A 24,536-nucleotide genomic window follows, 5' to 3' on the forward strand; every position below is an offset into this window, starting at 1 on the left:
AAGGCGGCCACACCACACGGCAGCCCTCGCTGGGAGCCGAGTGACCGAGCGACCTCTGCATGGGTGGGGCGGCTGGTGCATCTTGCTAGGGCAGCAGGTTAAGCTCTTGGAGGCAGCAACGAGGACACGGAGCGTGGAAAAGACACGAGGGGTTTGGAAATGAGCAGCTGAGCTCCACGGGCTTGTTTCAGGGCAAGGCCAAGAGGCGGTTTTATGGTTGGAGGCCTATCCGGAGAAGGAAGAAAGGAGAGCAGAAGAAAGGAGAACCACAGAACAATGCAGAGAATGTGGGGAAACAGTCACCACTGACTGCACGCCTGAGAGCTGTGGCAAGGAATGATGCTGGGTGCAATGGGCCAAACTGCTGGTCTTGCTGAGCAGGGCAGTCCAGAGGCTTCCTGGCTGTGGTTGTGGGGAGGGGAGGGCTGGCCCGGAAGCCCTCCGACAAGCCCGCTGGTGTGGCAGCTGTTGTGTGGCTTCAGGCCAGCCGCCAGCCAAAGTCCTGAGTTCAAAGGGGTCTTTCCCCACCAGGCGGCACTGCCTGTGGCCAGCCCTGTCTGGATCACACAGCGGGGGCCAAGGAGAGCCACACAACACTCCCAACGGCAGGAAGCCCAGGCAGAGTGCAGGGCCGTCACTGCACAGGCTGCCTGTCAGGGAGAGCGACCTGCACACACGCAGCAGAGTTGGCCGACTTTCGGTCCGGAAAAGCTGGAGAAGAGGGCTTCCCGTCCCAGCTTCCCACCACTTCCAGTTCTTCATCAAGGATCTCATGTATTGAGAAATGCCACTTGGCCCAGCTCAGAAGGAAACGATCCTGCCTGCCTACAGAGCAGACGCTGCCCTTCTTCACTCGGGGGGAGGCTCTGCTCACCTCTGGACAAGCCTCGTCCCCATCTCTCAGACCAGAGTCATGATGCCGTCTGTGACTGTGTGGTGCGGCACAGGTTGGCTCTGTGATATGTGCATGGAAGACACCATGGAGGTGGGCAGGAAAAGGCCTCTCCCCGCGGAGGGCAGCTCTTGGTGTGTTGCCAGGGCAAGAGACTGCTGCTATTCCACAGCCTCACGGGCCTTTCTGAATGGAGCAGGCCAGAGTAATTTCCCAATGGCAAGCTGTGGCGAGATCCTTAATCAGGAGGCCAGTGGGAGGACCCCTTGGGGCGGAAAGCTGGTCTCCTGGGAGCAAGCATGAATCGTGCCCTTTGCTAAGCAGGGATGGGTGACTCCATGTGGGCACTGGCAGATCTTCCCCTGAGGGGAGGGGGCCATAACTCAGCGGGAGAGCATCCACTCTGCACGCAGAAGGTCCCACGTTCAATCCTGGGCAGCAGCATCTCCAGGTAGGCCTGGGAGAGACTCCTCCCTGAAACCTGGGAGAGCCACTGCCCATGTAGGCCAGACGGGGCTGACTTGGCATAAGGCAGCTTCCGCGGTTCCGGCCACGCTTCCCACCGCTAAGCCAGACCCTTCTGCGGGGAGGCCCTCGTCCTTCCTCAACGGAGGAGTCTTTAGAAGTGGCACAACCCATGGCAACGATGGTCTCCCCAGGGAGTGACACGAAGCCCGCCCCAGCGACCATGGCCAGCTGGGCTCCCATCGCTCATTGGCACAGGCGACAGCACTGAGCAAAGGCACTGGCAGTCCCCACCCGCACAGGACAGACGAGGCCACCTTGCCACCAGAAGAGGGCTTGGAGGGGCTTGGACACAAAGGTGCTCTCCTTAGGCAAGTGGCCATTCCTGCTCGGAAGGGGGCTTGAAGGTGCAGTTGAGGCGTAAGTGCCCTTTGGAAGCTTTTCCCAGGCAGCCATCTCAAGGGCGAAAGGGGCAGCTGCAGACGTTGCACTCCACTCACATGGAGGCGTCCACTTGGCAACAGTTCGTGCAAGGCCTGGAGTCCGCAGGCTGCACAGAGAAGCTCCGCCACAGCCATGCAAATGCTTAGCAGCCTATCGGGCTGTGGCCAGACTCCCTCACTAGCCGTAGCTGGAGAGTCTGGGTTGGCACAGCAGGCAAAGAGCGGAGGGCAAGGAGTGGGCTGGATCACGCTGGAGGCCAGAGGCTGCAGAGCTGGGGCCTCATCACTGGCCCTGGGGGGCAGCTGGCAGCATTCAGGCCCGAACTGTAGCCAAGAGGGCACCCTTGACCCACAGAGCCTAACCTGCCTCTCTTCCTGAGGGAGCTGGTGGGCGCCAGCCGTGGAAGAGGAGGAGCAGGAGCAGGCAAGGCAGCGGAGGCCGGCTGCTGGCCCCGGTCCAACTCACACAGCCGGAGTGGTGGCCGTGCACGGGCCCCCCACGGCCTAAAACCCATCAACAAGATAAGAAGGTTTTAAGTATCACACCCTTCCCCAAATGGATTGTATATGTCTAGTCTAGTCTAATTATAAGATTTGTACCCTGCTGGATAGTATTTTGGTGGCCCCCATAGGCGTGCCCATATGGTGAGCTTAGCAGCTGAACTGGTCCGCCGCAGTCTGAATTTAGACACAAAAGAGTCATTAGTGATGTCACCGACTCTTTTTTCTTAGAAATAGGAGTCTTCAGGCTCCACATGCTTGCCACAGATATGAGTGGAGCCTCACAGCCCTTGAATTCTCCTCTCAAATGGAGCCAGAGAAAAATTCCATCCTGTCCCCACATTCTCTAGAGTCCCTCCCTCCCCCAACTAGTCAATCCCTCCCCCTAGCCACGGATCCCCCAACCCCCCCTCCCTCCCACCCCACAGCCTGGAATGCTGTATAGCAGCAGGTCAGGTGCTGAATCGCCACCTCCCCTCTTCTTGCTTGCCGCAGCCACAATAGCTTGGTAAGAGAGTGAGACAGAAGCGGGGAGAATAGAAAATGGGATGGATTGGCTCAGAAATAAGCCAAGTTATTTGCTGATTTTGTGAGAAGCAGCTGAGTGTATTTCTGAGCCAATCTGAAGCAAGCTGGATTGTGTGTGTGCTGGTGGTGGTGGTGGTGGGAGGTTACCTGTCTCTCCTACACAGGGGAGACCCTTCCCTTCTCTTCCCTCTTGCTCCTCCTTGGGGCATGCAGTCACTGCCAGAGGTGGAATCACAGCCTTTTCTGTGGGGTGGGAGGGAAAGGGCAGGGATAAAAAACCTAGACATGTGGTGGATGGGCAGATAGGGTGGAATTCTGCTCTGGCTGGAAGCTGGAGGAGAAGACTGGGAGTCTTGTGGTGCCGGGCTTGTGTTTTGAAGTGTGTGCTGTGAGCCCAGAGAATCCTGCTTCCAAGCCCAGAAAGAAGAGTGGCATCGGTGCCATCAGATCTCCGCCCTCTCGCCTCCTGTCCTTCTGGTGTTCCTTTTGGGAAAGTCGTACATGTGGCATGAGAAAAAAGGCTGCCCCAGTTCCAGGCAGAATCTGTTGCCGTTGGTCCTGGCCAGACGGCACTTGAAAACAAAAGCATGTGTCCAGACCCACGACGTGGTCCCTCTCGCACCTGGGCCTCCTTCCTTAGCTTGTCCTCCGTCCTGCTGTGGGGTCAGGCTATCGGATGTGGAGACGGCTGCTGGAATTTAGGTCTGCAGGCAGCCCCTTAGCTCCTTGCGGGACGGACTTCTCCAGACTGGATGGGAACTCAGCCTGGACCGCTCAGCAGGGTCTGTTTCCAAGCCTCAGCTGCAAGCAATGGGGCCTCTGCCCCCTTCCCAGGAGGCCATTCTGAGCCATCTGCTACACCAACGGCACGTGCCACCCAACTCGCAACCCCGTCTCCTCAAGACAGAAGCACCATGCAGAGAACACACACGGCTACAGAGACACAGAAGCCCCACCTGGGATGTTGTTTCTCAGCCCTGCTTACGGGTGACAGAATGCAAGGAGCCAGCAAGTCCCTTCAAGGGGCACAGCACTGCTTGCAGAGTCCGAGGTTCTGTGTTATTTCTCACTTTTAATTCACTCTGAGCACCCAGATGGAAATTCCTGAGGACCGAGTCAAGTATGCGCTAGGATTCTGGCTCTCGTCCTCCCACTGCAAGCCCCCCGCACCAGCTCCTGAGAAGCAGATCATGCTACCCCTGCGCATGGAGCTAGGAACAACTTGCCACGCAAACGGAACACTTCCCTTCAAAGAAATCCACGGATTTCTCTAAACTAATCGTTTCATGGATTTTTGGGGAGGAGAAGTGTTCTCCATCTCCTCACAGATGTGTGGAATTGGCCCTCTTCCCTTAGTTATTGTTTAATTCTGCTGAAAAGCAGCCTTCTGCTCTCGATGTGTGGTGCTGGAGGACACAATCCTGGGCATGTTTTGGAAGCGAATGCAGGTGAAGTGGCTTAAACCTCATGAAGTGCTGCAGATGTTGCACCTTAACACCCTCACACACACAAACACACAGAGAGAGCATTGAAATGCAAAGCAACTAAACTATCAGAAATACTTTGGCTCAAGATGAGAGTTAAAGTGCTTTCAGTTTTCATTTGAACTCTAAAAAGTGTGGCATTTGCAGGTTATGATACCTACCTTAACTTCCACATGCTGTAAAAACTCTGCAGAATCTTATAGGTTATGCTGGCTTTACAAAGTACACTCTATTCATCCACATTTTGTCCTGGTCTTTCCTCAACTTTGGGCTGGGAAGGGATGTGTCAGAAATTCAACAGGTGCAGCTTCCCAATCATTTGCTACAGATGCATCTAATGAATTTCTGCCTGCTGCATCTCTACAAGGCACAGTGCCCCCAACCCCCAAATACCACCTACTGAAGCAAATGCCCAGCCAGAAATCCAACAGCTGCAGTAGCTTCCCCTCCACCAAACCTTTCATCCCCTCCATTCAGACTGGTGGCAAAGCAAGGGCTTTCTTGGCCCACAGCATAAAAGGAGGCAGGATGGAAGAGTGCTGGCTTGCAGCTCTTCCTGACTCTGTGCCTGGGCTCCTCCACATCTCCTTGCTGCTGGCCAATCCATAGCTCCAAGCCCTTCATCTTCAAGCTAAGCTGTAAATCTTCATATACACAGACTGTCAATGCATGGAAGCCACCTTGAGACCTACAGAGGGACTCTGCCAATATGACCACCAGCCCCAATCAACTCCTCTGTGAGAGTGCAGAAGATTCCGTTGGAGGAGACAGTTTCAAGCCACATTCCACCCAAGTGGGAGGGGTCCAAACCCCAGAGGAAGCCAAATGCCCAACTCACATGATCAATCAGCTCCCGGATCATGCCGTTCCACTGCCCTTTCTCATCCTGGGCTCCGTATTTCCCATCTTCCACCAACCGGATGTCGTATTTGAAGCCAAGGATTCGGGAGAGCTCGTTCAGGAGGTCAATGCAGTACCCCTCAAAGCGCTCGTTCCCGGAAAGGACGGTGTCCGACTTCACAAACATGATGAATGGTTCCTCCTAAACAGCCAGAGAGGGAACCAGAAGAACAATCAACCCCAAAACAGCAGCTTGGGAGGGGAGCCACCATCCATTCCCAGCAACGAAGTGATCCGTCTGGGTGGCAGGCAGGCAGGCAGGGCGCTCGCTTCTCCCCTTTCCGGCCCAACCCGACTGCTGCCAGCATGAACATTGAGAGCTACCAGATTGTGTCATTCCCAGAACATGCTGAGTTTGCAAGATATGTTACAATCTCCAGTGGTCACAATCCAACAGATAATTAAGCACACTGAGATGAGTAGGTAACTCAATGAGTCTCTCAAGCAGGCTTAGCTCCACGTTGGATTGTGGCCCTTGTGTGAAGTTCCCCATTTTGCACATCAGGAACTGAGACACAGACCTGTGACCTGCCCAGGGCCAGGGCAGATGGTCAGAGCAGGAGGCCAGGGCAGCCGCCTCTCTTGCCATGGGACCGCACCGCCTCCCTTGGACAGCCAGTTCATGGCAGCACCGCCCAGCAACAGAGCTCGGAAGCACTGTCCCCTCGCATCCCAGGAAATCCAAGTCCGCACATTTCGCTCCACCATCCATCAAGCCCAGATTCGCGCCATCTCTGCATTTGGGACACGGTGGCAAGGCTGAGAGAGCCACCCAGTTTCCAAAGCGAGGGACACCCTGGGAGGGCAAGTGGCCGGCCTCTGCACTCAGAGCACACGAGAAACCTGGGCGCAGAGGAAGGGGACAGACCCTGGGCGGAGCCAGCCAGAGGGCCATCTTTGTGCCCCGGACGAGCAGCCTTCCAGCCCCAGCAGCCTCCGGCAGCCCCCCAGGGAGGCCAGCCCTATTTCACAGCTGGGGAAGCAGCCTCCTGCTGGAGTCCGGCTTGCTCGCTTGCCCACCACTGTTCCTGGAGGTCTCCGGCGTCTCCGAGGGGGTCACTCCGCAAGGCGCTTATTCATGGGCTGCTGCAGCACTTATTGCTGGAAATAGCCAGACATTCAATTCACAAGCTTGCAGGGCTTGCTAATCGATTTCTCAGCAAAGGTGCCCTCAATTTCGGGCTCTTCACAGCTCTCCCGCAACTCGAGCGGAGCGGAACGGCCTGTTGGGGCAACATCATTGTGCTGCTGGCAAGAGAGCAGGAGGGTGTGAAAGACAGGCGGGCGGGGGGGGGGAGGGAGGGAGGGGGGAGCCCAGGCCCTCTCGGCCCTCTCCTCCTTCCAGAGCTTTGGCTCCCTCAGCAGCACCGCAATAAACAGGCAAGCAAGTGGCCGGGGGTGGGGGGGGGCACTTTCCCCGCTAGAAAATGGCATCGTCGCTTACCCTGGGTAAAGAAGAGAAAGGCAGCACGTGGCTTCCTCGGCCTGGTGGCCGCCAGCATGCCTTGTCCCCTTAGCTCAGCAGGGTCCAACCTGGCTGCATAGGAATGGGAGACTAGAAGTGCGAGCCCTGGAAGAGGTGCCCCTTCTTAGGGGATGGAGCCGCCACTCTGGGAAGAGCTTCTAGGTTGCCAATTCCCTCCCGGGCAGCCTCTCCAAGACAGGGCTGAGGGAGACTCTCAGTCCTCTGCAGCCGGCCATTCCCAGCTCTGCCCCCCGCAAGAAGGAAGCCCAGCACCCTCCCCAAGCACGACTGTCCGGCCAAGCCTGAAAGCAGAGGGAAGAGCCCAAAGAGGCAGGCCAGGGTGAGGCTGTGTGTGAGGGACCGCCCCGCCCCCGCCTCCGCAATGGGGCTCCCAGAACCCACTCTGCTCTCTTTCTTCACCGGGGCCGTGGGCAAGCTGGCAGCCCAGCCAGGCATTCCTGAGTGGCAGCCCTTGGAGACAGCACAGCATCGATGCTGCAGGGCCCCCCCCCCGCCCCACATGCAATCGGCTGGAGAGCTGGCCCAGGAAAGGCCTGGACTCAGAACCCCTTGGGCAGGGCCCGGCTGAAGCAAACGGACCCCTCTGCCCAGGAGGAGCCAAGCTGATGGGCGCCCCCCCCCGCCGACAAGTGGGAGCAGCAGCCTCTCTCAGTCCCAAGGAGGAGGCGGCCAGAAGACCAGTCACTGTGCAAAGCCTTGCGACATGGCCGGGGAGGGCAGGCGGTGGTAGCAACAGCCCCCGGCCCCAGGCGGCAGCAGAGGCCACACAGCCCTGACTCCAGTCCCAGAGGAACCAGCCCTGGACAAGGCAGCGTGTGAGCAAAGGCTCCCTGCTCTCGCCAAGACGGAATCTCGGCTCCTTCTGCTCTGACCAAGATGGAATCTCGGCCGGGGGCGGGGGGGAGGCAGATCTCTTCCCTCTTGCCGCAAGCCAGCCGCTTGGCCCCACATGCAGCCTCCTCCCTGCCGGCGTGATGAGGCCAGCACCCTGTAAGGCACCCGCCGCGGAGCCAGTGGGCCTCGTCATAAGTCATTAGGGTCTGGAGAGACGTCATCCGGATCGGATGCCTGCCATCACATCCAATAGCAGCCCTGTGTGCTAAATACGTGGAGACAGCTTGTGGCCGAGGAGAGGAGCCGAGTGTGGCCGGCTAAGTGGATTACTTTGGGCTAGTTTGTCGCTTGGGAGCTTGGTGGGTGGGCAGGCGGCTGGTGGGAGAATCACAAGGTGTGCTGGGAAGCGACAAGGGACAAGGGACTCGCTTTCCGCTTCAGAAGGCGTGTGTGTACACACACACACACACACACACACACTCACACACTCACACACTCACACACTCACACTCACGGGCTCACAGCTAAGGCGTGTAACTGCAGGCCAGGAAGGTCCGAGCAGGAGTCCCACCCCCAGGAGAGCCGCCCGGAGGCGCAGAGGGTGCCTGCTGCTTCCACTGGCCACAGCGGCCTCCGGGTCCCGGCTGCCGGCCTCTCCGCACGTGCACACCATGCCAGGAGGAAAGAGGCGGAGGCACTGGGCAGGAACCGTCGCTCCGCGGCTGTGGCGGCCAATCCAGCTGCCTCTGCCCCTCCCCACGTGAAGAGTGGTTCGAACCCAGCTCTCCCAGGGCCGAGCCCGGCAGCCTGGTGTTGGGAACGGGGCCCAGGGGGCAGGTTCTTCCAGCCCCCACAAGAGCCTCCCACCCAGAGGTGGCCTGCGCTTGGCTCCTGCTTGCCTGCCCCCGAGGACGGACCTCGTGGCCCCGGGTGCTGTGGCCTGCGGTGCGGCCTCCCTCGCCCTCCTGGGCGGCTTCACTCACGTGCTGAATGAGCAGCCCCCCCCCCACCCCCCCCCCGGCCAGCTGAGCTCTGTGCCTGGAAAAGCAACCAGCAGGAGCAGCCATTTCTCTCCTTCCGCCTCCAAGAGGAGATGCAGCTGCTGGATTCAGCTCTCGCGGCCACCTCGGCCCTTCCCTCCACAAGGCCTGCCTGGAGAAGAGGTCCGTTCACTCCGTCACTCGCTGGGAAGGCCTCTGGGCACAGCCCCGCTTGGCGATCGTGTCCCAGTAAAAAAGCGGGGTGGGGTGGGTGGGGAGTGGGTGTCTGTGAGACCCCCCCCCATTCAACGGCTGGGCACAGCCGCTGGGTAGGACAGAGCCCCCTTCCCCAGTGGGAGCCTCGCCCACCATCACTGCCCCCACCTCCTCCCTTGCTTGTGACTCCCACAAGACTGCCAAACGGGCGTGTGATCGGGTGCCAGTACTTCGGGATCATGTGACCCAGCCGAAGGCTTCCCTCCTCAAGCAGGAGAAGACATCTGCACAGTGCACAAGGACAGCCAGCTCTCCTGGCACTGGCGTCTTGGTGACCCCCTCGGTGGTGCCTTTGCCCGCAGGCTTCTCTCAGAGGGGGGATGGCCTGACCCAGCTCTGGCCTGCTCTTCGGCAAGATATGGAGGAGGCCGTGCTGGCTGGCAGCTTCAGCAGGGACAGGCCACGGGCAGCCCTGCAGCCCACCTGCTGTGCGAGAGGACGCCACACCCAACGGATGAGGGCTGGTGCTGAGCATGGAGTCCAAGGCTCTGGCCTCCGGGGCACCCGGATCGCCTCCGTGCATGCCCTGCAGGTGGCTCTGGACCCAGCCCCATAGCCCCCAGGTTTGGAAGTGCTCCGGCTGCTTCAGTCTGCCCAGAGCCTCTTCCCAAAGCGGGCCTGCTCCTGACAGTTGCGTGTGCTGTGCAAACATCGGGTGGGGCGGACAGCCACAGTGCCACTCTCAGCAGACATTTCCCAGCCAAAACTGCACATCTGCAAGGGACCACCTACCAGGACTGTGGTGACAATCAAAGACCGATTGATCAGCGAATCGGTGACGTTGGGCTCCTGCCTTCTGGCAATCTCGGTGATGTTCAGTCCATCTGAGTGGCTCCACACTCCAACCTGTGAGGGAAGGAAGGGCCTGAAATAGGAGCACGAGGCAGTCTGGAAGTCATCCTGGACGCGAAGAGCTGGACGCGGCCTGAAGTGGAGAGCCAGGCCATCGCCGGCGGCTTACGCCACTTCAGCACCGGCCATGCTCTGCTACCGAGGGAGGAGTTTGCACGAGGAGGGAACTTCCCGAGCTGAGCACACACCTCGGAGGGGCAAGCAAAGGGCCCCCTTGGACTCATCCCAGGGCACACGTGTGCTCTCTCTCTCTCCCTCTCCGCCTTGGCCCCCGACTGCAAAAGAAGACTACCACCACCTGCCTACCTCACAGAGGTGTTGTGAGACTGGGAGGCACGATTCGTCTTGCACTGCAAAGGATGACTTGTGTCAAACTATAATGATTTTTCAAGCCATCTTCCAAAGGAGTTTGCCAGGTTGCTCGCCCCAAAGCCCCCACCCCCTACTTGTCTCAGTCTTCTGGTTTATCCTGCAATAACATGTGTGTGTTGGGAGATTATCAGTGGGGCTGAGCGGAAGCAGACAGTGGCCGAGAACCCCACGGCAGTCCGTGAAGATGCCTTGGCCAAAGCGAGAAAGCATATTCTGCAGGGGACCCGCGTCCAACTGGAGCAGGTTGGTGGTTCAGAAACAACAACAATCCCCCCCATACAATCCTCCTATCCCGCTGCCGCCGCTGCCGCCGCCACACTAGTTGGATAACACAGGATTTGTAATTACACGTGGTTAATACCGCCATAATCCTCCAACTTGCAGGAGGCAAGGCGGCTCAGAAGCCCACCACTAAACCTCCGCAAATGTAAGCTATTAAACATAATGCAAAAGTACATAGTGGGATTTGCTCCCTGTCTGGGCACACTATTAATTCAGATTATCTATTGACAGGAATTTAATGTCCCAACTCCACAGAGATTTGACATGGACACTTTAAAGCCTCTCCTCAGCTGACAAAGAGCTTAAACACACACTCATGAGAGAGAGTGGGAGGGGGAGAAAGAGAGTGCGCGAATGCACACACGGGAAGACTCTCTGGGAACGGCAGAAGCGCTCGGCAGTGTCTTTGTACAATGGACCACTTGTGTCACATTTGGGGGCCTTAAAGGGGGGCTCCCAACAAGGAGCTGCAGGGCTGAAGAGGGACGGAAACACAGGAGGCCTCTCCTGGTGCAAGGCCCACGCCTCCTCTGTGGCACCATCACCGGGCCCAGGGGCCAGATGGCTGGTTGGGGACGACACGCAGCCGAGCAGGGGGGAGAGCCCAGGAGGGAGGCCCTGGGAAGAGCAGGGTGTCGGCCCAGCCTACTGACCTTCTCCAGCCCCTCTTCCTTGAGGCTGATGATGTCCAAGTCAAAGTCGGTCCTCAGGCCACTGGTCCTGTTGAAGACGATGCGCCCAGTTAGGCCTTCCCATTGAGCCTGAAGAGCGAAGGGAAGGGAAGGGGTGGGGGTGGGGTGGGGTGGGGTGGGGCGAGAGGGTGACCAACAAGGGGGACAGAGGAGCCATCTGTCAAGCTCGTTTACCACCACTGGCTACAAGGAGCATACCAGGCTCCCCACAAACTGCCACGCTGTCCCCAAAGAGCAGGATGAATCCGCCCTCCCCTCCACCCTTGCTCCTGGGGTGCTCGGTGTTGGAAATTCTCTGTGGTAGAGAATCCCTTTCTCATTATAGCAGAGTGCACAGAGGCACAACACAGCGGAAATTTGATTCTCTCACCACAGAGAATTTCCAACAGGTTATGGGCCCAGCATGCTTCCGCTTGTGCAGCGGAAGTGTGCTGGGCCCATAACCTGTTGGAAATTCTCTGTGGTGAGAGAATCCCTTTCTCATTATAGCAGAGTGCACAGAGGCACAACACTCGGCCTGTCCCACCAGAGCTCAGCTCTGATTTACACTCACGCCTTCTGGGTCTGCCTCAGAGGGGGATTCCATGGCTGCTGCTTGAGATCCAGTCACCGGCCAGTCTGACTGGGGAGGTGGGGCGGGATCTTTCTTCCCAGCTCCAGCCCACTCAGGGGCCGAAGGAAAGCAAAAACTCCATCCGCCAAGGGTTCTGGGGACTGAGCTCTGTCCGTGACATCTTTCCGAGGCTCAGCTCAGAACAGCCCCGGGAGAGGCTGTGCAGAAAGGCTCTTCCCCACGTGAAGAACTCCAGCCCACTTGGGCCCAGGAATCGGGGCAGGGCTTCCAGGCCAGATGGGGAGGGGGGCTTTGTGCTGAGCCAGTGTGGTGTAGTGGTTAGAGTGCTGGACTAGGACTGGGGAGACCCGGGTTCAAATCCCCATGCAACCATGAAACTCACTTTGTGACTCTGGGCCAGCCACATTCCTCTCAACCTAACCTACCTCACAGGATTGTTGGGAGGAGAAACCTAACCATGTACACCACTCTGGGCTCCTTGGAGGAAGAGTCGAAAATAATAATAATAATAATAATAATAATAATAATAATAATAATTTCAGCTTGTGTGTGCTATAATCATTAACCCCTCCATGCCCCCACACCTCCAACAGCAGCTGCATGGAGCCACTTCCACCCTGCCCCTCACTTGGTCCACAGACAGGGGCTGGTCTTTCCCACTTGGGCTCCCTTCTCAACAGCCCAATAAACCTGAATTGCAGCGCTGAGCACCATCCGAGCCACTCAAATGGATCCCCCCATATCTCTCTCTCAGGCAGGCGGCCCCCAACTTTGGGGTGGGGCACATGTCAGCTCCAGTTCTGTGCTGAGCGTCACTGTGACTAGTCTCCGCCAAAGCAGCTCTGGTGCCCTGGTGGCCTGGAGGCTGGGCACGGCCTGATTCCAGCCGCCAAATGCCAGGCTGTTAACACACTTCAGTGTTGGCCTGTCACATCCCAGCAACGGAGGCACTGGGGCTCCTGGACATTCCCACTAGAGGCACTCAAAGGCCCCCTGGTGTTCCTTTCACCGCGGGTGTGTCACGTCCCCTGGGATAACAAGCCAGAAATCAATCAATCAATCAATCAATCAATCAATCAATCTCTATCTCCCCCCACCCCAGCTCCAGCACACACACCCTTGTCCACCAGCCAGCCTCTTCCTAACATTCCAAGAAGAGGAGGTGAAAGCAGCTGAGAAGGACCGTCCCACGATCCTCCCCATCATGACTTCATGCACAGTGAAAAGAAAGACCAGTGCAGAAGGATGCATTTCCTAATGTCTGCATTTTCCCCCCAGATCATGTCCCCAGATGCCTCTGCTAAACATAAATATTTTCATCAGTGCTAAATAATAACGCCGTGTTAGCAATGGAACAGCAGGTCCAAGTTATCATTCTTAGCTGAGATCCTGACTGAATTACTATACAGAAGTCCCACTGAAATGAATAGGATACGTTTGACATGACTACCTTATCCTATTATAGTCAATGGGACTTCTGTCGAGTAATTTAGTCAGGATGCCAGCCCTTCTGTTTTGCAAATGACTGGCTAGTAAAAGTTCTATGAATTTTGCTCTACCTGAACAGATAAGATCGTTCCAGCCTAAGGCAAAGTCTCCTAATTAACTTGTGAATCTGCATAGGGTTGAGCTGTGCTTCAAAGGGCATCGTCTGGCTCTAGCAAGAAGAGAGCAGCTCAGTTTTATTTACTTGCTAGAAAAATAGTTCAAAGCGTGGTGGTCTACACACACAGGAGAATGTGGGCAGAAGGAGGGGAGACAATGCTAAGATGGGAGACTGGGGAGTTATTTGAATCTTCTCTCTTTTTACTAGTTTAGTTACTAGCAATTAGTTACTAGTTTAGTAGAGCATGGGGATGCTGTCATGGTGGATCTTGATTTCAGCCAAGAATCGGTCAGTCAATCAACTTATTACGGCCATAGGTCATACAAAATAACATACCAGAAAGATTAAACAAGATTAAAAATGCCAACAATCAGTCAATGTCTCTCATTATACCTTTCTTGACAAAGCGGTAAGAGGCAGGCTAGAAGATACTGCTGGTAGGTCGATTCAAAGCCGTTTGAACAATCAGGCTCAACAGGTACCTCCTGGGTGCTTTCCAGATTACCCACTACAACCGTGGTAAAATGCCTCGGCTGGGCAGGACCTAATTGAAAACAATCCCCAGAATCTACAACGGAAAATACTGCTACTCTTTTGCAACGGACATACAACGTTATAGCATTAAATTGCAGCGATAAAATCAGAAACAAGCCTTCCGAGATGTGAAAGGCACCCTGCTGACAGTGTTGGGACTGCAGTGTCACAACACAGGAAGTGCGGAAGCACATGTAGCAGATACGTTGCAGGGGTTAATCTGGAAAGCACCCTGATGGTTCCAAGTCAACCTGGCAGGTGGGGGGCTCTGTCCTGGGCCCTGATAGTTCGACATTTGGATAAATGGACTTGGCTGGTGGAGGAGAAGGGATGTTTATCAAAGACACAAAACTGGGAATGGCAGCAGCACCTTAGAAAAGAGCATCAAGGTTCAAATCCATCTGGACAGGCACAAACACTGGGCCAAAATCAGAGTAAAGTCCTGGAGGTGGGTAATAAAAAAACCAAATGCACAAGTCTAGGATGTGGGGGAGGCCTGTCAGGAGGTGCCCCACCCACCCCCACATGCCCTCCCCTTCCACATGCCTGTGGGCATGTTGCCACAAACGGAACAGGAGCCAGAAAGCAAATGCCATCTTAAGTGGCCTCAAGAGAAGCCGAGTGTCCAGATCATGAAAAGTCGCTGTGCCACTCTCTTCTGCACAGGTCAGATGTCCTATTCTGGGGCCTGCATAAACTGGAGCAGGTTCAGAGGAGGGCAAGAAGGATGGTGAGGGGCCTGGAAAGCAAGTCCTGTGAGGAAAGAGTGAAGGAGTTCCGAGCGAGAGGAGAAGGCCAAGGAGAGAAAGGAGAGCCCTCCCCCACTCTCTGAAGGGCTGCCACACAGAAGAGGAAAGGACTGGAAGAACCATGGGGCAAGCCAATTCAAGCGAGACATTAGCAGGAGTTGCCAAGTTTGAAGTGCTGTTTGACAGTGGAACAGTCTGCCTCATGGAATGGTGAGCTCGCCTTCCCTGGAGGTTTTCAAAGAGGGGCAGCACAGCTATCTGCCAGGGCAGCTGTAGCTGCATTGAGAACTCTTTGTTGAAAAGCAGTATGTAAGTAGTAGCAGCAGGTAGTAGTACTACTATAGGTATTAGTAGTAGTTTCCTGCACTGAGCAGCGCGTTGGAATATAAACCCCCCATGGCCCCCTCCTCCCACTCTCACATTCTACGATTCTCTTTCTGGGTGCTTTCCAGCCTAGCTGCTCAACAGCAACAAAATGCCTCCATTCAGGCAAATCGCATTTGAAACGTAAACAGCAGGGGGAGCAGAGTCTTGCGGAAACTAACAACCCAGAAAAAAACAGCAACTTTCTTATGCCGGATATACGACGTCCTAGCTCTATATTGCAGCGATTCAATTCGAAACAAGGCATTGGAAATGTGAACGACACCCTGCTGTCTGCGTAGGGACTGCAGTCTCACAGTGAAGGAAGTGCGGAAGCATACTTCCAAGATATGATGTTACTCCCTAAGACCAGCCCTGCTGGATCAGGCCGAAGGAGGCCCATCTAGTCCAGCTTCACACAGTGACTCAACAGATGCAGCTGGAAGCCTACAGGCAGGAGTTGAAAGGGGCCATGCCCTCTCTCCTGCTGTTACTTCCCTGCAACTGGTACTCAGAGGCTTCCTGCCTCTGAGGCTGGAGGTGGCCTATAGCCCTCTGACTAGTAGCCTTTGATAGACCTCTCCTCCATGAAGTTATCCAGACCCGTCTTAAAGCCATCCAGGTTGTTGGCTGTCACCACATCTCGTGGCAGAGAATCCCAAAAGTTGATGATGTGTTGTGTGAAAAAGTACTTTCCATTCTACAATGTCCTTCTTTAGATGTGGTGACTAGAATTGTACACAGTACTCCAGGTGTGGCCACACCATAGTTTTGTATAAGGACATTATAATATTAGTTTTATTTTCAATCCCCTTCCTAATGATCCTTAGCATGGAATTGGCCTTTTCCACAGCTGCTGAACATTGAGTCAACACTTTCAACGAGCTAGTCACCATAACCCCAAGATCCCTCTTCTGGTCAGTCACCGACAGCTCAAATCCCATCAAAGTATACTTGAAGTTGGGGTTTTTCATCGCAATGTGCATCACTTTACACTTGCCAACACTGAACTGCATTTGCCATTTTGTTGCCCACTTCCCTAGTTTGGAGAGATCCTTTTGGAGCTCCTCACAATCAGTTTTGTATTTCACTACCAGAAAGAGTTTGGTATCATCTGCAAATTTGGCCACCTCGTTGCTTACCCCTACTTCTAGATCACTGATGAATAAATTAAAAAGCACCGGTCCCAGTACAGATCCCTGGGGGACCCCACTTCTTAATTCCCTCCATTGTGAAAACTCTCCATTTATACCTTCCTGTCCTTCAACCAGTTAGCAATGCACACATGGATTTGTCCCCTTTGCAGGGTCTAATCTGGAAAGCACCCTGGCTGTAATAGCTGCTGAGATCATTCCAAGCTGTGAGCACCCCCCCCCGCCCGCCCGCCCCTTCACCTCTAAAGCAGTGCAGCCTGTTCTGCCACCTTATTCTGCTGCCACTGCAGAGCAAGCTGCAAAAGAGCCTGGCCTGAAGACCTTTTACAAAGTGGGAGGGAGGAAAACTGACTTCAGAACTCCAGGCTCTTGCCTGCTCCCAGCAGAAGGCTTGGAAGACGCCCAGCCTGCTCCTGCGGCAGATTCTGTCTTCTTCTGTCACACAGATCCGCCTTCTGTTTGGGGCCTCCCAGAGGACAAGGGTGGCCTTTTGAGGGTTCCTGGCTCCAGCAGCAGATCCGCTAATGTGCCGCTGGTTGGAAAGGCAGGGCAGCCACCAGCCTGGGCATAACAGCGAGCCCAGCGGGAAGAGGACGTCCCGGAAGACACAGACTCACTCGGAGGCATCTCGACAGCAGGGCCCCCTCCTCGCTTGCTGGAGGCCTGTCTTTTCCAGGGCAGAGCGAGGGAGGCGGCTGCTCAGGCCACAGCCCAGGCTGTGGGGCCAACGGCTGAAATGGCCAGGAATGAGATTCAGGGCTAGAGGCAGACCGACATTTCCCCCGGAGAGCAGGGGGTGGGTGCTCTGACGCTCTTGCCTGGGATGCTCGCCCCACAAAACCAGCTGTGGCCAGACAAGGAAGTTGTTCCAGGCTTGCCAACCTGCTGGACCGGTGAAGCCTCTTGCAGGGCCAACCAAGGGCCGCTCCGGCACAGCAGCCTCCGCCCCCAAGCGCCAGTCTTGGGCACCCCAGTCAGCCCTTCCGTGGCTTAGCCGGTGGCGGCAGTGGAAGGACGTGGTGCGTGTCTCCCACATCATCGCGTAGGCCAAACGCTTGAGCAGATTATCTCCTCCTTTTGTTGCTCCACTGCCTTTGTCAGGGAGATTCAAAGGAACACCTCCAGGCTGGAGCGCCTGTCATTTCCCTGCACACAATGGGGAGGTCACCCCTTGACCTTCTCCTTCACAACTTGAATAGCGTTCCCTGGCAGGCCTCTTGTTCTCATGGTAATTGCCTCCACAGCTCTCCTTTCTAGCCACCAGAGATCACTCAGCCTTAAGCACCTTGCAAGAGGGTGGCAGGTGAAGTGGGCTCCCAGCCAGAGATCCGCTGGGCCAGCCGGCCTCCCTTGGCTCTTCTCCAGAGGGCCTGGGAGGAGCATCACGAGAAGGTCGCCTCCCTGCAGTGGAGAAAGGCCGCAATGGCCACCTCGCTCTCCCCAGCTGACCTCGCCAGTCCCTCAGAGCGGCGTGAGGGGGAGGTGCCGTTCCACGCCAACAAGCCGGGGGAGCCCCCCCGTGAGGCACTGGAGCTTGTGCTGCCCCCACATTTCCTTGGGTGCCCCACCTAGGGGAGGGCCTTTTGGTCCCCGCCTCCCACCCCCTGGCCTAGACACCGGGGCCTGGCCCTGCCCTCGACAACCAAAGGGGGGCTGCAGCTGAGGACAGGGCTTGCGGCTGCCAGGACCCTTGCCCAGCCAGGAGGAGGAGGAGGAGGTGCAGATCAGCTTCGGCTGATACACCATTTCTGGTGATGAGCGACCTTAAAACAGTGTTGCATATGCTGGTGAACATCTAGGCTTGGGCTGCCTTTGGACACAGTCTTGAAACTGCCGTTGGTGCAGAAGGCGGCAGCCAGATTGGTCTCTGGTGGCTGCCAGTTCGTTTCTGGGCAAAATGCAAAGCGTTGGCCATGACTATAAAGCCCTGGCAAACTTGGGCACAAGGCATTGAAGAGAGAACCTTCTTGGGCATGAATCCCACCACGCCTAAAGGTCACCAGGGGAAGTCCAGCTGCAGTTATCACCAGCCCGTTGGGAGGTGACCCGAAACTGGGCCTTCTCTAGGGCTGCCTCCGGGCTCTGGAATGTGCTCCCAAACCAACTCTGAGCCTCCCCGTCTCTGACTGTTGTTAAGCAACATCTGAAAACACACCTATTTTATCAGGCTTTTCGTTCACAATGTTCTAAATTTTGAATGATCGTTATTTTAAATTGTTATAAATGAGCTAATGTTTTAGTTGTTGTTCATGTTCAGTCTGTAGCCTGCCCAGAGAGTTGCAGATGGGGCGGTAGAGAAATGCAAAAAAGAAAGCAAAAACCCAACAACGCCGAGAACACAACCAAGGTGGTGGGTGCACCAGCACCCCGTCCAAAGGGCTCGCTTCCAGCCCACAGGAGGAGGCTTCACGCCCAGCCTCCTGCGACAGCAGACTGCGTTGGCTTCCCTGCCTCTTCGGTTCCAGCTTCACTCCCTGCTCTCCCTCCCTGCCAGATCCAGGCAGAAAAGCTGTTTGGTCTGCAGGCAGGGAGATGGTAATTACCCCAAACACAGCGAGAAATGAAGTCCCCACTTCACTCCCTTGACATTCAGCTCACTCAGCCAGTGGCTCTGCCAAGACAGAGCCATCCGCCCGCAAACACAGAGGCGTGCCTGCTGCCAGTTCCCTCAGCAGAGAGAGAGCTTTGGCCATTCAAGTGGCTGACAGCCGTGCCAAGCAAATGCTCCTCCACGCGGCAGGGAGAGGACTCCAGCAAGGAGGACTTGCTGCACCCCAGGGAAGGAGCAGAGGGAGGGCGAGGAGGGAGGCCCCGGGCGCAGCGGCTGGGCGCAGCAGAGGCGGCATGCAAAGGGTCCCGGGTGCAGCCTGGGCGGCATCTCCAGCTGGAAGGGCTTCAGGCCACCTCCTCGGCCCGAGAGCCTGCAGGGAGAGCAGCTCGGCCCGGGCTTGGTGGGCCAAGGGCTGCCCTCGTGCTCCAGCAGCAGCTGGTGTGTCCACATGGCAGCAGCCCTCGGCCAGGAGCCAGCAAGGGGGGCTTCAGCAGAGTCATCAGTGGACCACCGGAAGGCTTGGAGGGGCAGAGCCACAGGCAAGAAAATACCAGCTGGCCAGGGCGGGTGTGTGTGTGGGGGGGGAGAAAGAAGCCCAGGCCCCAATCCAGAGGCCCATCATCAGCCTCCGGAGGAACCAGTCATGGCAGCGTGGAAGCGACTGCAGAAACCCTTGGGGTTGGCAGCAGATTAAAGAGGGTTCTGTTGACCAACCATCTGCCTCTTCAACCAATTAATTACAGAACCCGGGTTATTCAAATAAAAGTCCAGGATGCCAAACCACAAGCCAGGCGCCTTTGGAGGGCAACTTAGCCCACCCCAGGGAGGCTCACGGAGAGAAGGGAAGGCCTCTCCCAGCCCCTCCTTTGGACTGCAAACGAGACCGCAGAACAAAAGCAGCCTCCGCCAGGAAGCCGCTTGGCCTTTTGCTCCTCGATGAGTGGCCCGGGCCAAGGGAGGGAAGGCCTTGGCCATGCGGCTCCTGAGCCCTCCTCTCCCCTCCGGGGCTCTGTCTGCCCCCCCCCCCCGAGCAGCTCTCCTCACCTCTTTGATGAAATTCATGAAGCGCCCCCCAAACCGCCAGGCTTTATGCCGATGACACTGGAGGGAGTTGACAGTCATCTGCGGAGCTCGCTGGTAGCACACAGAGACGATGTGGACGGCGTCATACAACAGGGCAGCATCTGTCTAAAATGAAGGGGGAAGAGGACTTGGCTTGAGAACAGCTCCCGGGGCAGAGGAGCCAGCAGAGTCCCCATGCAGGGGGGCGGGTAGGGGATGCATCTCCCTTGGAGACCCCGTCCAGATCTAGGGTGCCCACTCTCCTTCCTGCCTCCACAAGACTCCTGCGTCTTTGCTGACACATCACGGCTTCCATCGCAGCATTGCAACGGTCTCTGGGGCCATTGACACAAACATTTCGGGATGGGGCCGGAGCTCAGAGGCAGCACATCTGCTCGGCAGGCAAAAGGTCCCCGGCTCCATCTCTGGCGGCAGCAGCAGCATCTCCAGGGAGGGCTGGGAAAGAGCCCGGAGCCTGGAACCTTGGAGAGAGGCTGCCAGCCAGTGTAGACAAGACTGAGCTGGCTGGACCAAGAGTCTGACCCACTAGAAGGAAGCTTTCTGTGTCATGTATCTGGGAACCCATGGAGGGGTGGGGGGTGGGAAGCTATGCTCATGGCAAGCGTCAAGCACTCCCTCCCTCTGCAGCTTCTGGGCTCCAAGCCTCCCCTTCCCCACACTGCTCTTCCCTCAATTTGGCTGCCAGGGTTTCTCCATGCACCCACATGCACAGGTGGTCACGCCGGAAGCCCTGGAGTGGAGTATGTGAGGTGCTGCCTCTGCCGCGAAGCACCGGGCACCACGCCCTGCCCCCCCCCAACCTGACAAGCCCAGCCCAGCCCAGCACTGCCCCCCGAAGATACTGGGAGTGGTGCCGTGTGACCAGCGTACCATCATCACCCCCGCAACCAGCCCTGGCTCAGGCTTGGGGGCCAACTGCAGCCTCTCCATGGACCATTTGTCAATGATGGCTGAGACATGCGGGTTCTCCACGTTCAGGATGCGGAAGCCGGTCAGGTTCACTCCAGAGTAGCGATATTGCTCTAGATCTAATGCATAAAGATCCTTTTGAAAAGAGAGAAAGGTGGTTTCAGTGCTTTGTCTGCTCTCCAGGGAGTCTGCTGCTGTGGAGGAGTGGGGGGGAGCAGGCTGAAGAGGTGGGGTCTCGTGCCAAGGCCAGAGCTGCACAAAAGCCCCCCAAGGGGCTCACTGGAAAATGACTTCCCAACAGAGGATTCATCTCAGCAAGTCCCCTGGAAGATGGACAGCTGCAGAGCAGAATGTGGAGAAAGTCAGCTTGGAGGCCCTTTCCCTGTCAGGCGTCCATTCTCGTTGACAGCAAATTAATTATGCATTAATTCCAAACCATGAGCAATCGTTTCGAAAATAAAAACAAAGAAGTCGTAATTTGGAACATGTAACATTAAATCTTATTGCTGTTGCTACCTCCAAGCACAAGAAATGATCAGTCTGGCATCTGCCAGTGGGGTCAACCCTTTGCCTTTCCAAAACAACAGCAGCAACCATCACCGTCCAAAAACTGAGGAGTGAGGAGGGAACGGATGGAAATGTTGCCAAACTCAGAAGGCACTGAAAGCAGCACTGGCAATGCCGAGGATCCCAGTGGATCCATCTCTGTTCTACTCATGAGACCATCTCCAAGCGACTGGGAAGATGGCAGTCAGCTCCAAGGATGCGTGCCACCCACACCAGCCCAGGCTGCCCTCCGGTGCAATGGGGCCCCAGAGGACAGCTCACCCTCACAGCATGTAGGGCATCGCTGCCCTGCGTGGGTGAGCATGCGAAGTCCTGGGCAGCACTGGTCTCCCCACCTCAAAAGAGGCAAATGGGTCGTGATGCTGAGCAGGAACCTCAACTGAAAGCAGCTGGACTGCGACCCACGTCTCTCCCTGGTCCAAAGCCAGAAGGTGGCACCTCACTTGGCCAGTGAGAGTCCCGCCACCACTGGGACACTCTGGAGGAGGAGGAGGAGGAGGAGGAGGACAGCCTCTCTCCTCTCTTTTCCTGACTCCACCCCAAGCCTGGACTGGTTGATGAACTTTGTGGATTCTGCTTGGGAATTCATATGCAGCCTAACAAATCGTAACACCACAAACAATAAGAGCCAACTTTTCATTGGCAACATGAGAGCAGCAGAAAATCAGCCCCACAGAAGCAGAGTCAGATCCGGCTCCATCAATATTTGAAAGGCCTCTGAGAAAACGGATCCACAGAGTCCCTGGTGGAGGCCATCTGGCACAGGCGGCGAGGAGAGAGAGGCTGCCCCGAGGCCCTCAAGTGGCTGCTGCTGCTGCTGCTAAAGGATTGCTGGGAGCCCTGGAATCTGGCCTTCCCTCTCCGCGAGGAGGAGTGAAGATGCGTGCCTTGGCTTGCTGACCCACCTCCATCGCCTGCAAATGAAGGCGCGTGCCCTTTCTGCCATGAATCAAGGCAGGGAGCCATGGGAGGAATCCAGGCCGAGCGCTGGCAGGGAGCCCAGGCTTGCCACTTGGCAGTCAGCACAAGTGCGCGGAGGGGACACGGGCAAGTCCGACGCCAGCGCGCTGCCTCAGTGCATCCCTTGCCTCGGCAGAGCCACACTGGAATAGTCACTGTGGCCATCGGGAGGGCTGACGTTCAAGCCTCCCCCAAACTGGCCGGAAGGGGCCTTACGCTGGAGGCAGCTCAGCAGTGGACGGGCGCTGCTCTGCTCCGCGGACAGGAGGGAGAGTCAAGCCAAGAGGAAGGGCAGAGGAGGCCCCCAGCAGAGCCCCCAGCAGAGAAGCCCGCTTTGGAGCCCACCTCTCAGGCCAGGCAGGCTGAGGCAGAGCCCTCCAGGCAGGCACGCCTCTCCTGCAAGGCAGCCATCCTTCGGGAGGGGGCGGAAGGTCGCCCCACCCAGCTGAGCCCTGAGCGGCACTCCTGTCCTCTGCTGCTCCCAAGAGGAGGGCTCCCCCATGCTGTGGAGCTGCATGGAACGGTTTCCTGGAGCGCACATCCTTGAAATGTCTATCCCTTTCTCAACTTAAAGTCTCAATTTCCTGGGACTTCAAAATGGGAACTGTTCCCTGCCATGGACAAGGCAAGCCTGAGCAGCACGAATTGCAAGCCGGGGGGGGGGCAGTCGGGGCCCTGGTGGTTTTATTTATTTATTTATTGTTACATTTATATGCCGCCTTTCATTAAAACAATCCCAAGGCTGTTTACAGCAACATTTAAAAACAAGGCCGTAAAAAAGACACCATTAGAATTTTAAGCTAAAAATATAAAACAAATCTGATCTGATCTGGTGTTGTGGCAGCTGCTGCAAGTCCATTCATGCAATGCCAGTCCAAGTAGGATTGGGGCCCAAGTCGGAACGCCCATGCGCACAGCGTCCTCAGTGCACGTGTCTGGCCTGATGGGCCGCGGGAGGACTCGAGGACTCTTCCAAACCCTCCCTGAGGACCCTTCTAAACCCTAAGCCCTCACCCCTTACTAGCCATGTCTGGCTCCAGAGCTGTGGGCTGCCCAGAAAAATCTGAACTGGAAAATTTTCAGGGGGGGGGGGAATCCTATGCAGATTTCCCCCTCTCCTGTGTACAATTCAACTTTTCCTTAAACCCCCCACAAAATTATACACATTGTCTTGCTGCCCTAAATAGATCAAGATCTGATTAGGCATGTTATTTGACCTTTCTATACAGGAAACCACCACCGCCAACCTCCACCATATTAATTTCCTCCTCGCTGTATTTCAAATGTGTGTTTTTTTTCCAATTTCCAAAGTGGGAATTTTAGAAATGGGGAATTTATGGGAAAACCTCCCCCTCCACTTCTCCATCTGGCGGCAGGTCCCAGCTACCACTTTTCTTCACAAGGCTGTAGGAGATTTTATCAATCATCAAAATAAAATTTGTGCTGTTGTTTTAATACATACAGCAAGCATTTGGGTGCTTCACTGACTTTGAGCACAAGAAACTGGCCGGCCCTTTTTGGTTGGAGTCAGGGGGCTTCACACTTCCAGGAAATCTTTGGATGAAATGGACTGATCTAAAATGGGCAAGGCTGTATAAGTGGAAAAGGGCTGACCTGCCAGTGAAATCATAGGAACATAGGAAGCTGCCGTATAATGAGTCAGACCATAGGTCCATCTAGCTCAGTATTGTCTTCCCAGACTGGCAGCAGCTTCTCCAAGGTTGCAGGCAGGAATCTCTCTCAGCCCTTTCTGGAGATGCCACCAGGGAGGGAGCTTGGAACCTTCTGCTCTTCCCAGAGCGGCTCCATCCCCGGAGGGGGGAATCTCTTCCAGTGCTCACACTTCTAGCCTCCCATTCATATGCAACCAGGGCGGACCCTGCTTAGCTCAGGGGACCAGTCCTGCTTGCTACCACCAGACCTGCGCTCCTCCCCTGTTTTCCGCACAGCAAATCCAATGACTTTGGGGACATCTAGTAGCTTCCAGCTTCAAAGCTGTGTAGAGTCGGTCAGGATGAGATCTCCTGCCAGGCTCTACAAATCCAGCTGGGCTGCAGAACCTACTTTAATGGTGCTTGAAAAGAAACAAGTTGCTCCATTTTTGCATATGCTGATTTGTAGGGTGGGGAGCCCCACCCCTGGGGGGGGGCTTTCAGATCAGCACAGCAGGCAAGCACCCCCCAGGCCTTGCAGGGCAGCTCTGGAAAAACATGCCAGGAGGGACGGCAGGGTAAAATATCTTTGTTACAACACTGATGGTAATTCAGGAAAGTGGCACTAATTGTAATGGCTTATCTATTAATTTATTATAATCCTTTTTGCTCCCCCACCCCCTTTGCCCCTTCACCTCCAGGCTTCTACCTACTCCTGCAAAAGGGTCCCAGGGTCTCTGCCAGGCCTGATGCAGGGGAGGTTATCAGCGAGCTGCATAAAGCTGCTACCGCCAGATAACAGGAGCAGCAGCCATGAAAAGGCCTCTTCATTTTGGAGGGAGGCCAG

The 24,536-nt window shown here is 56.1% G+C and overlaps 1 protein-coding gene across 5 annotated transcripts in view; it reads right to left on the minus strand.

Moving 5' to 3' along the window:
* The window catches only part of GRIK3 (glutamate ionotropic receptor kainate type subunit 3), a 179,193-nt gene that overhangs the window by 30,603 nt on the left and 124,054 nt on the right, over positions 1–24,536 (minus strand). For all 5 annotated transcript variants that reach the window (XM_053268204.1, XM_053268202.1, XM_053268200.1 and 2 more), the window contains exons 6-10: positions 20,472–20,645; positions 19,563–19,706; positions 10,949–11,056; positions 9,522–9,635; positions 5,152–5,355 (exon numbers count right to left, since the gene is read on the minus strand). In XM_053268204.1, coding sequence (XP_053124179.1) covers positions 5,152–5,355; positions 9,522–9,635; positions 10,949–11,056; positions 19,563–19,706; positions 20,472–20,645 — 744 coding nt within the window. The remainder of the gene's footprint in view (positions 1–5,151; positions 5,356–9,521; positions 9,636–10,948; positions 11,057–19,562; positions 19,707–20,471; positions 20,646–24,536) is intronic.

This window comes from Hemicordylus capensis, chromosome 7 (genome assembly GCF_027244095.1).
Source record: "Hemicordylus capensis ecotype Gifberg chromosome 7, rHemCap1.1.pri, whole genome shotgun sequence".
Classification (NCBI taxonomy): domain Eukaryota; kingdom Metazoa; phylum Chordata; class Lepidosauria; order Squamata; family Cordylidae; genus Hemicordylus; species Hemicordylus capensis.